At 43.0% G+C, this 15353-nt stretch overlaps 1 protein-coding gene across 3 annotated transcripts in view; it reads left to right on the top strand.

The window, feature by feature from the left end:
- LOC117360582 (multifunctional protein ADE2) overlaps positions 1-15353 on the top strand; it is a 186157-nt gene that overhangs the window by 109765 nt on the left and 61039 nt on the right. For all 3 annotated transcript variants that reach the window (XM_033944548.1, XM_033944558.1, XM_033944542.1), the window contains 2 exons: positions 6322-6414; positions 13614-13682. In XM_033944548.1, the coding sequence (XP_033800439.1) occupies positions 6322-6414; positions 13614-13682 (162 nt within the window). The remainder of the gene's footprint in view (positions 1-6321; positions 6415-13613; positions 13683-15353) is intronic.

Raw genomic sequence — 15353 nt, 5'->3', positions numbered from 1 at the left:
AAAATGGTATGAAATGCAAGGTCATGTATTTGGGCTGCAAAAACCCAAAGGAACAGTACAGTTTAGGGGATGAAGAACTTATGTGCACTACAGAAGAGCGGGACTTGGGTGTGATTGTATATGATGATCTTAAGGTGGCCAAACAGGTTGAAAAGGTGATGGCGAAAGCTAGAAGGATGCTAGGTTGCATAGGGAGAGGTATGGCCAGTAGGAAAATGTTGGTATTGATGCCCCTGTATAAGATTTTGGTGAGACCTCATTTAGAATATTGTGTACAATTCTAGAGGCTGCGCCTTCAAAAAGATATAAAAAGGATGGAGTCAGTCCAGAGGAAGATTACTAAAATGGTATGTGATCTTCATCATAAGGCGTACGGGGACAGACTTAAAGATCTCAATCTGTATACTTTGGAGGAAAGGCAGGAGAGGAAAGATATGATAGAAACGTTTAAATACAATCAGCAAAAAATTGTTATTAGCCTAGTGGTGGAGATACCCCATGAAAGTACATTTATAAGAGGTGGAGAAAAAGCCTCAACTTATCAACAATATACGGACGTCAGATGTGATTTTTTCAGAAATATTAAGCATTGTTAATGAGGGGAGAAAATCCGGTTGCATTACTAAGGCTGAGTATAAATTTTTGACATTCCAGCAATTTAAGGTCCCGGTTATCTATTTTCTCCCAAAAGTTACATCCTCCGGGGCGTCCAATAGTCTCGGCTATGGGATCCTTTTGGAAGGAATATGCAAGTATGTTGATGTGTTTCTTCAACCGTTGATGTCCAACATTCCTTCTTTTCTATTAAATAACTACAGATTTTTTAAAATGCTTAGATGCACAGAATCAAGTAGACAGTGCAGTTCTGATGGTAACTCTAGATGTGAAATCGCTGTATACCTGTATTCCTCAATCAAAAGCACTTCAAGTAGTGAAGGAAGTTTTAGATGCTCGGCCCCGTCCACATCAAGTGCCTACGGAGGTTATAACAGCTTTAACAACAATTGCGATGTCCAAGAATTATTTTTGTTTTGATCATAAGTTTTTTCAGCAGAAAACAGGGGTGGCAATGGGGGCATCGTTTGCCCCTTCCATAGCAAATTTGTTTATGGCTAAGTTTGAACAAGACTGGATATATGCATCGAGTTTCATGGTCCATATTAAAGTGTGGAGAAGGTATATAGATGATATTTTTCTGCTATGGACCTCGACGCAGGAACATCTTGAAAGTTTTTTTCAATATTTAAACAGCTGCCACCCCACAATTAAATTTGAAATGAAATGTGACTGTGTAGAAATTGTTTTTGGACGTGAAAATCATACAGGATAATGGTAGATTTGTTAATATCTGTCTTTACGAAACCTTCAGACAGGAATACCTTGTTGCAGTACACTAGTATGCACCCTATCACACTGAAGAACAACTTGCCGGTGTCACAATTCTTCCGGTATAGAAGAATATGTCATTCTACTGAAGATTTTGTGAATAATGCACAATTGTTACACAGTAAATATGAACAGCGAGGATACCCAAAATCTGTCATCTCTAAAGCTTATAAAAGGGTGAGGTTTAGTGCTCGGGAACAATTGTTACAATATAGACCAAAGTATGACAAGAGTGATTCTATAGCATGTGTAATACGATATTCTGGCATATCACAGCGGCTTGGTAGAAAGATTAAATCTTTATGGCATATGCTGCAAACTAAGCAAAACTCAGGATTTGGATTGTAAAATTGCATTCGCCCTGCAGATGTTTGGACAAAGAAGGAAGGAGGGAGGGTTGGACTTTTTCGGTGTAGCCAGTGTAGCGGTGTAGCTTGTTCTTTATTAAATGAGGGAGACCAAATTTGCATACCCAGAAAAAAATGTATCAGGATGACCCAGTTTGTTACTTGTGAAAGCATTGGAGTAGTTTATGCAATACTCTGCCCTTGTGATCTGTTCCACATAGGACATTCTACATGCAGTCTTAAAACAAGGCTGTTTGAGCATCGTTCTAACATTTCAAACAAAAGACAGGTAGATATTCTCATACGACATTGTGTTGAAAAAAATCACTCTTTTGAGGAATTTAGGTGCTTTGTATTACATCATATTCCCCTTACAGCTCGTTGTGGGGATGTGAAAAGATTGTTATATCAAAGTGAACAGCGGTCTATTATCTTTTTGAAAACTATCTGGCCTAATGGACTTAATCAGAAAGTAGAATGGTGTGCCTTCTACTGATGGTGAGATCGTTTGTTCCAGTAAATAAAGTTTTTTGATAGTGACCCCTATGAACCCGGAAGTATAAATTCCAGCGCCATTCTGAGCCGGGTGTGGACGGAGCAGGAGAGAATGTGATTGCCCTGATGCAGCCGTTGTTCAGCGAAACAAGAGCCTTGTTGGTGGCATCCAGTTCCTCATCTTTTTTTCAGCGTGAGAAGTGCTATAGCAGGAAGATCTACTCGCTGCTGTTGTTGCCATCGTCAGAACATAAGTGAACTGTTTTGTTCTTTTTCTGGATTCCTGTGCACAGTGGTAGCTTTGGTCCTGTTTTGAAAAGTTACATTTTGAAACGTGTGGAGTTTTTTGCCTATGATACAGAGCAGGACTGGCTTAAGAACTCATTGGGTTGCCGTCCGTATATTGTTGATAAGTTGAGGCTTTTTCTCCACCTATTATAAATGTACTTTCATGGGGTATCTCCACCACTAGGCTAATAACAATTTTTTTGCTGATTGTATTTATATTTTGTTATTGTGATTTGGATTCTTGTGAGAAACGTTTAAATACTTATGTAATGTAAATGCGCATGAGTCGAGTCTCTTTCATTTGAAAGGAAACTCTGCAATCAGAGGGCACAGGATGAAGTTAAGAGGTGATAAGCTCCGCAATAATCTAAGGAGATACTTTTTTTTACAGAAAGGGTGGTAGATGCATGGAACAGTCTCACAGAAGAGGTGGTGGAGACAGAGACTGTGTCTGAATTCAAAAGGGCCTGGGATAGGTACTTGGGATCTCTTGGAGAGAGAAAGAGATAAATGAAAAAAATGGGCAAAGTCAAAACGGTAGAACAGGCATGGTCCCTTCTGAAAAATACTATCACGGAAGCACAAAGCCTCTACATTCCGAGGATATCCAAAGCAAAGAAAACCAAAGGCAAAAGAGAGCCGGCGTGGCTTACTAAAGAGGTGAAGGAAGCCATAAAAGAAAAGAAGGACTCCTTCAAAGCATGGAAACGCACGAAAACAATTGAAACTTGGAACAAACACAAGGGTGATCAGAAGAAGTGTCACAGGGCGGTGAGGGATGCCAAAAAGGACTATGAGGAGAAAATAGCGCAGGAGGCCAAAAACTTCAAGCCCTTCTTCAAGTACATGAAAGGGAGAAAACCCGCAAATGAGGCGGTGGGACCGCTGGACGACCAGGGAAGGAAAGGGTACATCAAGGAAGACAAACAAATCGCAGACAGACTAAATTCATTCTTTGCGTCTGTCTTTACAAAGGAAGACACTGCAACAATTCCAGAAGCAGTGAAAGTGTTCAAAGGAGTAACAGAGGACAGCCTTACCACAGTAGACGTGGACTTGGACCAGATATACCGCCAGATCGACAAACTCAAAAGCGACAAATCCCCTGGACCGGATGGAATTCATCCGAGAGTCTTGAAAGAGCTAAAAGTGGAAATCAGAGAACTATTCCAAAAACTTGCCAATCTGTCAATCAAAACAGGGCAGATACCAGACGACTGGAAGATAGCAAATGTCACGCCAATATTCAAAAAAGGATCAAGAGGAGTACCGGGCAACTATAGACCTGTGAGTCTCACGTCGGTCCCTGGGAAGATGGTTGAGGCGCTGATCAAGGATAGCATAACCCGGCACCTAGACACACACGACCTGATGAAAGCCAGCCAACATGGATTCAGGAAAGGGAAGTCATGCTTGACAAACCTACTTCAATTTTTTGAGACAGTGAACAGACAAATTGATAATGGAGAACCGGTGGATATTATATACTTGGATTTTCAGAAAGCGTTTGACAAAGTTCCACATGTAAGACTCCTCAGGAAACTGCAGGGCCATGGAATAGAAGGAGATATACTAAGATGGATAGGCAAATGGTTAGAGAACAGAAGGCAGAGAGTGGGCATAAATGGGAAGTTCTCGGACTGGGAAAATGTGACTAGCAGTGTGCCCCAGGGCTCGGTACTTGGGCCCATCTTATTTAATATCTTCATCAATGACCTAGAGGATGGAACATCCAGTGAGATCATCAAGTTTGCAGATGACACAAAGCTATGCCGGGCCATCAAATCGCAGAAGGACAGTGAAGAACTCCAGAGTGACTTGAGCCGATTGGAGAATTGGGCAGATAAATGGCAGATGAAGTTTAATGTAGAAAAATGCAAAGTGATGCACTTAGGCAGAAAAAATAAAGAACACAAGTATAGTATGTCAGGTGCAACTCTGGGAAAATCTGAACAGGAAAAGGACCTGGGAGTATTAATCGATAGGACACTGAAGCCGTTGGTGCAATGTGCGGCGGCAGCGAAGAACGCGAATAGAATGCTAGGCATGATAAAGAAGGGAATCACGAGTAGATCGGAGAAAGTCATAATGCCGCTTTATAGAGCGATGGTCAGACCACACTTGGAATACTGCGTCCAGCATTGGTCTCCATACCTAAAGAAGGATATCATACTGCTAGAGAGGGTGCAGAGACGAGCAACAAAGCTGGTGAAAGGTATGGAGAACCTGGATTACGAGGAAAGACTTAAGAGACTGGGGTTGTTCTCCCTTGAGAAAAGGAGACTACGAGGGGATATGATCGAGACATTCAAAATACTGAAAGGAATCGACAAGATAGAGCAGAAAAAAACGTTATTTACAATGTCCAATGTGGCACGGACAAGAGGACATGGGCTGAAGCTAAGGGGGGGACAAGTTCAAGACAAATATCAGGAAGTTCTGCTTCACACAACGAGTGGTGGACACCTGGAATGCTCTCCCAGAAGAGGTAATTGCGGAATCCACCATTCTAGGATTTAAGGGTAAGTTAGATGTACATCTCCTTATGAGTGGCATGAAGTGACATGGGTAGGGGTAGGCTAGTTGCACTTCTCTTTACGAGAAGCTTGGAGCGATATGGGGACCAAAACTATGCCAGGGTACACGCGGGGCCTCCGCGTGTGCGGATCGCCGGACTTGATGGACCTAGGGTCTGTTCCGGAGATGGCGCTTCTTATGTTCTTATGGTTACTGTGGATGGGCAAACTAGATGGGCCATTTGGCCTTTATCTGCCATCATGTTTCTATGTTTCTATCTTAAGCACTGACTATTAAATTGCATCTACCACTATATTATCTAAGAACCCAAGCTCAGGAATTTGATTGTTCAAAAACATTCAATCCAAATACTTAAAACCTTATCTGACTTTATTTTTGTGTATCCTTTAAGTGGTGTGAATTTAAGTGAAAGTCAAAAACCATGACTTAATTCCATCCAGGAGCATGACCAGGGGGGTGGGCCTGAGCCACCCAGTTTGGGCATAGGCCCAGCTATCAGCAGCAGTTCCTACACGCTGCTGACGGCTGACCCAGAAGCCATCCATCTGATGTATAACAATAAGGAAATTTGATGTCAAATATAATTAATTCAAAAGACACTAAAGTATCAGAAGAATTATCTGATAACTACAAAATATGTTGGGGTTTTTTTTTGTCATATTTAGTCTGCATCAAAGTCTGAATTAATTTTGGACACATAGACAGATGTTGCATTGCATCAGCCACAGACGTTTTGATAGGAAAATAAAACTGAATATCATCAACATTGAAGATCTAAACAAGAAAATAATCAACAAATAGGAACTAAGTAAATATTAAAGGGAATTGCAGACAATGCAGAGCCATGAGTAACTCCAGCTGATAACAGTTTCTAATCAGATTGGTCAAGCCCTTGATGAACGCTAGAACGACGCTGGTCTAAAAAATAAGTAAACCATGCTAAAACCTTTCCAGAAATCCCATATGACTTTAAACGATTCAACAAAATGCTATGATGAATAGTATCAAAAGCTGCGGTCCTAACTAAACAAACCATTAAAAAAATGGACTTGCTCTAGCGCAAACTGTTTGAAAGCAGTTCAGTTTTTGCCAACAAACTTTGGGAGCATCATGTCCATGCTAGTTGCTGCAATAATTTCATGTACAATCTGTAATTAATCAGGGGGCATTCTGTCAAGCAGGCTAGTAGATTCTAGAATGGTTCAGTTTAGGAAAAAAAATAAGATTTGTTTTATTCCTGTAACAAAATCAGTATGACTTTGCACAGATGTTCCTGTTGAAGAAGAGGAAAAGAATTTCCATAGTCAAAGCTCTGAAAATCCAGGGACTCTTTGCATAAAGAAAGATGCCCCAGATATAGGTAAGTTGATCTTAAATACTACTAATATTTATCATTTCTATAGTGCTGAAAGGAATAAAACAGTGCTGTATATTCAACATGTAATAGACGGTCCCTGCACAGAAGAGCTTACAATCTAATTTGGATAGACACAACAAATGTGACAGGGGTTGGGATTTTCTTGAAGAGAGAATTATAAGATATCTTATGGTGAGTGATAGTTAGGAGTTGAAAGCAACCTAAAAAAATGTGGGCTTTTAGCTTGGATTTGAATACTGCTAGAGACAGAGCTTGACATATTGATTCAGTCTGTTCCAGGTGTACGGTGCAGCAAGAGAGAAGGGACAGAGTCTTGAGTTGGCGGTGGAGAAGAAGGGTATGGATAAAAGGGAGCATGTTTGGGGAGATAAGTGAGGTGAAATTTTGAGGGGCTGCACACACTCTTTAATTATTGTGATGCACTAGATTCACAGGGATAAATATTCAGCTGCTGGAGTTATTCCTGGATATTCATTGCCAAGCCATAGCCATGCACTGGCACTGAATTTCCGGGGTTTGGGGCTGACTCACTATTATTTGGTTACATTCAATTTTCAGCATTTAACTGCCTATCAAAAATGGATAAAGATAGGACTGAGTTTTATGCAGTCTAGTTACCGTATTTTTCACTCCATAAGACGCACCTGACCATAAGACACACCCTAGATTTAGAGGAGGAAAACAAGAAAAACACACATTCTGAACCAAATTCTCCCTGCCAGGCTCTGCATCCAACTCCACACTCCTTGCCAGGCTCTGTATCCTGTCCCCCCTCTGGTGGTCTAGTGGTAGGCTGGGATAGGGCACAGGGCAGGCAGGCCTAGTGGCGGGCAGGCGGGCCTAGTGACAGGCAGGCCCCATACCCCCCACATACCCCCCCAATACCTTAAATCATCCCCCATCCCCCATGTGCCCCCCCCCAGTAACTTAAATCATCCCCCCACATGCCCCTGTACCTTTTTTAATCATTCACCGTACCTTTAATCATCCCCCTTGCACCTTTTTAATCATACCCCCGTACCTTTTTTTTTTAAAAAAAAAATCCCGTACCTTTTAAAAATTCTTTCCTCCCTTCCTTGTGCATGATTCAGGAGCACAGCAGTCAGGGCCAAGCTTTACACGCTCCCGTTTGGGCCCATGCCACTTTCCGAATGGCTGCCGGCAGTTCTTGCGAGAACTGCAGCCAGCCATTCGGAAAGCGGCGTGGGCCCAAGCGGGAGCGTGTAAAGCTTGGCCCTGACCGCCACGCTCCTGACTAGTGCGCCTGCTGCCGGGATTACAGAGCCGTGTGCTAAACCACCAGGCTTGGAAAAAGGTTTGGCGACGACGGCAGCGGGGAATTTGTTTAAAAAAAAGGTAGTGTGGCTGCGGCGCGGGGGTGTCTTTTGGAATTGTATAGGGGGCAAGCGGTGCTAAAAGGTAGTGCGGCTGTGGCGCGGGAGGTGTTTTGTAATTATACTGGGGGGTGGCGAGCGGTGCTAAAAGGTGGTGCGGCGCGGGGGGGTGTTTTACAATTGTACGGGGGGGGCGCCAGCGGTCAAGGTAGTGCGGCTGGTGTGCGGGGGGGAGGCGGGGTTGCACCTTTCGCTTCATAAGACGCACCCAGATTTCCTCCCACTTTTGGGTGGAAAAAAAGTGCATCTTACAGAGCGAAAAATACGATAAGTGCTGAATACTAGCACTTAACTGCCTAAATGCTGACTCCACCTCTGGACTGCCTACAAAATAGGCAGTTTTCATTTTAGCAGTTGGTGCTGATATTCAGTGGCACTATCTAGTTAAATGCCTCTGTGTATAAACAGATAACCCCACACAAGTGTTTTAACCAGTCAGGAGCCTCTCCTGCCCAGTTAACTCTTTGAATATCGACCCAATAGGATTCTTTATACAGCTTTGTGGGTGGATAGTTTGAAAGAAGCACAGAGGTCCATGAAGCCTGAATGGTTTTCTGTCTTTCTCTGCTTTCTATATGGTAATCCAGGGGAAGATAAAATAAAAATATGCGTCACTACTCGCTACCTATTTAATCTAAGCCTTCTCTGCGCGGTGCTCTTTCCTGAATGGCCTCCTCCTTCCTCCTGCAACTGGTCAATCATACATTGTAAGCTCTTCTGTTCCTGTCTGCTCTATCTCTTGTCCTTGTTCTTTCCTTTGCTTTCTTTCAGGAGTGACTACAAACTTAACTCTCCAACCCCCATTTCTTTTGCTGCCTGCGGTAGCACTTCCCCCGCTGCCTCTGGCTGGCTGGCTGTAGTTCCTCCCAAGCAAGCACTCAGGTGACCTCACTAACGTTGCTACCTATTTACTCTCAGCCCTCTCTGGGCGGTGCCCTTTCAAACTGGACCTCTGTCCTGAATGGCCTCCTTCTTCCTCCTGCAACTGGTTAGTTATTCATTCATGCTCTTCTGTTCCTGCCTGCTCTGTCTCTTGGCTCTGTTTCCCTTTGGTCCAGCCTGCACTCTTTAAATAAATGTTTCCTTTATTTTCTTTCAGGAGTGACTGCAAACTTACCTCTTCAACCCACATCTCTCTTACTGCCTGTCTGTAGCCCCTCCCCCTCTGCCTCTGGCTAGCTGGCTGTAGCCCCTCCCAAGCAAGCTCTCAGGTGACCTCACTAACCTTGCTATTTAATCTAAGTCCTCTCTGAGCGGTGAGAACCGTATTGCTTGACGAAGCAGCGCAAACAAGGATCACATGTTTCTTAGTGCGCTTCTTCAAACGCCTCCTGAGGGCACCTCCCTATTTTCACTACCTCACTTCAAGTACTGTATATCTCTATTTCCTTTCTCTATTCCTCTCCTTATGGCTCCAATTTACTTTCTGCTTCTCATTCTCCCCAATTTCACTCCCTTTCCCTCTTCTCTCAACATCACAAGTCCTCACTATCCTTCTCCTTTTCCTATCCCCTCACCAACCATCTTGTCATCTACCTTATTCTCCGTTCTCAAGCTCAAACATTTTCTCCCTTCCGTTCATCCATCTCCTTTCTCTCTGAGCACCTTCCATCTTTGTCATTACTGTCATAGTTCTCCTTTGCTTCAGCGCACTCTCCTACTCTTTCTTCTGCTCACTGCTGGGGATGTCAATCCCAACCCTGGCCCTCGACACCATCTATTTCCCTATATGTGTAACCACCCTAACCTTATACTTTTTCCTCTCCTTCAGTCCTCCTCTCTCCCTTTCTCATGTGCCCTGTGGAATGTTTACTCTGTCTCTGACAAACTACCGTACTGTACATTGATCTCTTTATCTTCTATTCCCTCCACTTGCTTGCTTTAACTGAGATATGTATTTGCCTTGAGGACTCCACTTCAGCTGCTGCCTTCTCCCATGGTGGCTACCATGTTTCCCATATACCACACCCTACTGGTCGAGGTAGAGGAGTTGGGTTTCTTCTCTCTCTCTCTTTCTTGCAGATTCCAACCTCTTCTCCCACCTCAATCACACAGCCTTTCCTCATTTGAAGTCCACTTTGTCTGCCTATTCACTCTTCTGCCTCTTTGGATAGCGGTCATTTATCATCCTCCCCAACAAGTCGTCTTCCTCCTTTCTCACCGAATTTGAGCCTGGCTTTCCAGCTTCCTTGATTCATCTTCTCCCTCACTTCTTTTTGGGAATTTTAACATTCAGGCTGATGATTCCTCTGACACTTAATGCCTCTAAGTTTCTTGCCTTAACCTCCTCATTCAACCTCCAGCTAAGCTCCACTACCCCCACTCACCAGTATGGCCACTACCTTTATCTTGTCTTCTCCAACTGCTCTCTTTCTAAATTCTCTATCTCACTGCTCCCCATCTCTGATCATTATCTGATAACCTTCATAATTACTTCACCTCAGCCACACCCAATCATCACCAACATGTTTTGAAATCTTCAAGCCCTCGATCCTTCCATGTTTTCAACCACGGTTTCACCTCTCTTTGCCTCCACTATGTTGTACAAGTCTGTCCATGAAGCTATCTCATCATACAACTCTATTTTCTCCTCTGCTCTGGACACCCTTGTTCCCTCTGTTCCCCACTCTGTCAGGCATACCAAACTTAAGTGTTGGCTCACTCTCAGTATCGGCTACTTATGTTCCTGTACCCGCTGTGCCAAGTGCCTTTGGTTCAAATCTTGCACACCTACTAATTTCCTTCACTCTAAATTTATGCAGACCTCTTTTAATTCTCCTTTTATACTGGTCAAGCAAGACTACTACATCCAGCTAATTAACTCCCTTTCTTCCAACCCCTACCATCTCTTTGCCACACTCTCTCCTGAAAACGCTCCTCCCCCCACCCCTCGACCCCTCCATCTCTCTCTTTCCAGACAAAGGCTGAATACTTCATAACAAGGTACACAAGATCGCCCTTGAATTCACTGCAGAGTCACATTCTTCTCCCTTTTTCACCATCTACTCTTCTGACCTTCAAGCTCACACCATCCCTTCTTTCTCTGCCCAAACAACTCAGAATGCACCTGCACATCCTCCCCTTGCCTAGTCCCACCCTCTCGATTCTCCTTGGGGGGTAGCCTAAGGGATCTGACCAATCGGAATGTTAAGCCACTCCCAGTGCATCCCAGAATGCACTGAGAGAGAGGCCTAAGATTCCAGTTGACCTAGGTGCCTAAGGCCAGGAAGAGGAAGGCCCGCCATTCAGTGGAGGTGGGCCTGCTGGCCAGAGGGAGTAAGCATCCCTCCGGCTGGCCAACTTAATAAGGTACTTGTGGGTCAAGGTGCTGGTGGGCTTGGAGGGGAGGGGGGGTTCTGGCAGTAAGGACTGGGCATCCCTCCTACTGGGGGATGTCTCGGGTGGGGGGGGGGGGGGCGGTCCTGCAGGAGGGATTGGGTATCCCTCCAAGCAGGGGATGTCTTGGGGTGGTGGCAGCATGAGGAATTGGGCATTCCTCCTGCCACAGACATTCGGAGTGGGGGTGGGGCGGCTTCAGGGGTCTGGCAGAAGGGACTGGGCATCCCTTCTGCCAGTAGTCTTTGGGGGGGGGGGGGTAGCACCCCAACCAGCCAGGTTTTCAGAATATCAACAAAAAATATTCATGAGATCAGTTTACCATACACTGCCTCCCTGGTATGCAAATCTATCTCATGCACATTAATTGTGGATATCCTGACACCTTGCTGGCTGGAAATCAAGGATAGATTTCAGAATCAGGTTATAGCATTACCCCTGTAGAGAGTTCCAGAGAAAGCTGGACTGCACAGCAGGAGGAAAGTTAAAAATAGAAAAATAACCTGAGTTGCAGGTGAAGACTTATGTGTTTTGTCCCAAATAAAAGTGGATTTCTAGTTGATCGGGAAGCCTAGTGAAGCAGGGGGAAACTTGAAAAATGTCCCCCTTAACTCCCTCCAAGAAAAAAATATTTTGCAGCTACTGTTGCTTGGATATTCAGTACTGTGCATTTTATTTGGATCTGATGCAGACAATGCTAATATAGTAATAACAATGCCATTTGAATATGCACTTTCAGTGTTGTGCTAGTTATTCTTTTTTTTTTTTCTCAAATTCTTTATTCATTTTTCCATCTTACATCAAGAACACAATATTACATCATTTAAACCTTGTAAACATCACTTGTATTTCTTCAAACATCACTTGTATTTCTTCTAACATCATCTTAAAAACATAAATTTATACCCTCCCCACCCACCCTTCCCACAAATATTTTAATAAAAAAATCATATAAATATTATATTCTTATCTATTGATCAAACCTTTGATATAACTTTATGCCCTCCCCCTCCCCCTATGTATAAATGTACTTTCAGTGGATAATGGTGTCTAATCATTGCAATAATTTGTCAATGGCCCACCAAATCTTTTTAAAATTATTATAATTCCCTCTTTGTATGACAATTGTTATTTCCAATTTGTAAATGTGGCACAACGAATTCCACCAGAAGGTATAGTTAAGTCTACTGTAATTTTTCCAATTACTGGTAATATGTTGTATGGCGACTCCTGTCATGAACAATAAAAGTTTATTATTGCTTGATGAAATTTGACTTTTTGTTCTCATTAACATACCGAACATTATTGTATCATATGATAATGCTACATGGTTTTCTAATAAACAATTAATTTGAGACCAAATTGATTTCCAAAATGCCATGATACAATAAAATATTAAATGATCTAAAGTCCCTGCTTCCAGATTACATTGCCAACATCTATTAGACTTAGAGCTAGCTAACTTTTGTAATTTAACTGGGGTCCAAAATGCTCTATGTAAAAGAAAAAACCAAGTTTGTCTCATAGATGCGGACACCGTAGATCTCATTCTCCAAGACCAAATTCGTGCTAGTTACTCTTCAAAAGTTACTTCTGAATGTAAAGTAATTATTTGCAGGAATTAAATTACTCATTTAGGAAAGTAATTATTATTCTTACAGTTGCCTGCTTAGAATAACTAATTGCTTTTCCTGTTCCAACTCTGTATCCAAGAATACTTATGGCACATGAAGAGGTAAAATATCCTTCTTATACATCCCCAGTGTGAATATCACATAACTTGATCTCTTGATGCATATTTCATGGAGGTTTGACCAACTCATGTCAATCCTCTGCCATTTCATGTCATGTTGTGCTAGTTTACTCTTCAACTGTAATTAATTACAGGTACTGCGATAGTGAGAAAATACTATATTGATTACAGCAAGAAAGTAATTAATTACAGTAACTAATTACTAATAGCTCAAAGGTTAATTGGGGTGTCTAAATGGAATGGGAGAATGTTGATGGGAGTATGAGCATCTATAGCAGGGATCTCAAAGTCCCTCCTTGAGGGCTGCAATCCAGTCAGGTTTTCAGGATTTCCCCAATGAATATGCATTGAAAGCCGTGCATGCACATAGATCACATGCATATTCATTGTGGAAATCATGAAAACCCGACTGGATTGCGGCCCTCAAGGAGGGTCTTTGAGACCCCTGTTCTATAGTGTGTACAGAGATCAAAACCAAAACAGGTAGCATTAGGGCACATTTGGAGCAACTGATGCATTATTGTAGATGATTGTTTGTAATGAAAAGCATTTTTCTGCATTGACCTTTCTTTTTTATTTTTGTTAGTACAAAAAGAGCAATTTATTCATGTGATGTGCTCCGACGCTGTACCCAAAATAAACTATGTATAAAAAATTAGTAGGAACTCAATATCACACAACACTTTATTTTCCAACAGATGACGATTCCAGCACTACCTCAGAAGACCTTGCTTGTCCTCCTTTGGCCAAGGGAACAATGCTGAGTGGTAAGTGAGTGAAGATCTTTGTGCCAGTCAGGTCTCTTTTACAAAGCCATGTGGCAAATGCTCCAAAGTCCATTAATTCCCTATAGGCTTCAGCACATATACTGCGCCGGACCATGGTAATCGGCTTTGTAAAAGAGGCCCTTTTATTTTTTAATTATCTATTTATGTATTGATATTGCAAACAGAAGGTTTCAAGTGTTCACACTGGAGGGAATTCTATAAATAGCACTGAAAATTGGGCACTGGAAAAAAAAAATCAGCACTAAGCGCTGTGCTATTAACGGCATGCAGTCTTTATAAAATAGTGTGTATTGCCGATTCTTGCACCCAATTTTGGACGCTAGACTGACACCTGCTAAAACCTGATATAAATCCTGACACCCAAGTTAGATGCGCTTATCAGTATTCTATAACCATGCGTGTAACTTTCTAGAACAGCCCTGACAAGCTCATGCTCCTCCCATGGCCACACCCCCTTTTGGGATATGTGCTATGAGAGTTAGGCCCCCTGCCTTATGGAATAGTGCATGGCCAGATATGCATGAGCAAATTTTAATGAGTACCAATTAACATCGCTATTTTGGTTGTTGGCACCCAATTATTGATGGTAAAAAGCTCATTAGTCAATTAATTTGCGGGAGGTCTTGCTCTGCTTCCTCTCCCAGATTCTGCTTGTCTTGCCATTCTGCCACTCTTAATCAGCCCTCTGATCAGCGGCTCTGACATGGAGGGCCAGAACACAGCTAATTTAATCACAGCCAAGAGCCAGAGGCCCAGGCACTGCGACAACCACCATGATAGAGAAAGCCCACCACCTGGCGTTCTTGCCACACTCCTGCTTACATTCTGCCACTGTACATGCACACTCCTCCTGATGTCAATGTTATAGGGTTGGAAACGGTCAATGATGGGAAGTGGGCTGGGCTGCCAGAGAGTGGCAAAGGAGTGGTATAAAATGAAGGGCTGAAGTTAGGACCCAAAGTGGTGAACTGGGTCAGAAACTGTCTGTCGGACAGACGCCAGAGGGTAGTGGTTAATGGAAGTCGCTCGAAGGAAGGAAAGGTAACTAGTGGAGTCCCTCAGGGTTTGGTGCTGGGGCCAATCCTGTTCAATATGTTTGTGAGTGACATTGCTGAAGGGTTAGAAGGAAAAGTGTGCCTTTTTGCAGATGATACCAAGATTTAAGAGTAGACACCGAAGAGGGAGTGGAAAATATGAAAAAGGATCTGCAAAAGTTAGAGGAATGGTCTAATGCCTGGCAACTAAAATTCAATGCAAAGAAATGCAGAGTAATGCATTTGGGGATTAATAATAGGAAGGAACCGTATATGCTGGGAGGAGAGAAGCTGATATGCACGGACGGGGAGAGGGACCTTGGGGTTATAGTGTCCAAAGATCTAAAGGTGAAAAAACAGTGTGACAAGGCAGTGGCTGCTGCCAGAAGGATGCTGGGCTGTATAAAGAGAGGCATAGTCAGTAGAAGGAAGAAGGTGTTGATGCCCCTGTACAAGTCATTGGTGAGGCCCCACTTGGAGTATTGTGTTCAGTTTTGGAGACCGTATCTGACGAAAGACGTAAGAAGACTTGAGGCGGTCCAGAGGAGGGCGACAAAAATTATAGGAGGCTTGCGCCAGAAGACGTATGAGGAGAGACTGGAAGCCCTGAATATGT

This window comes from Geotrypetes seraphini, chromosome 1 (genome assembly GCF_902459505.1).
Source record: "Geotrypetes seraphini chromosome 1, aGeoSer1.1, whole genome shotgun sequence".
Lineage (NCBI taxonomy): Eukaryota > Metazoa > Chordata > Amphibia > Gymnophiona > Dermophiidae > Geotrypetes > Geotrypetes seraphini.
This window is presented reverse-complemented; position numbering and strand designations above follow the sequence as displayed.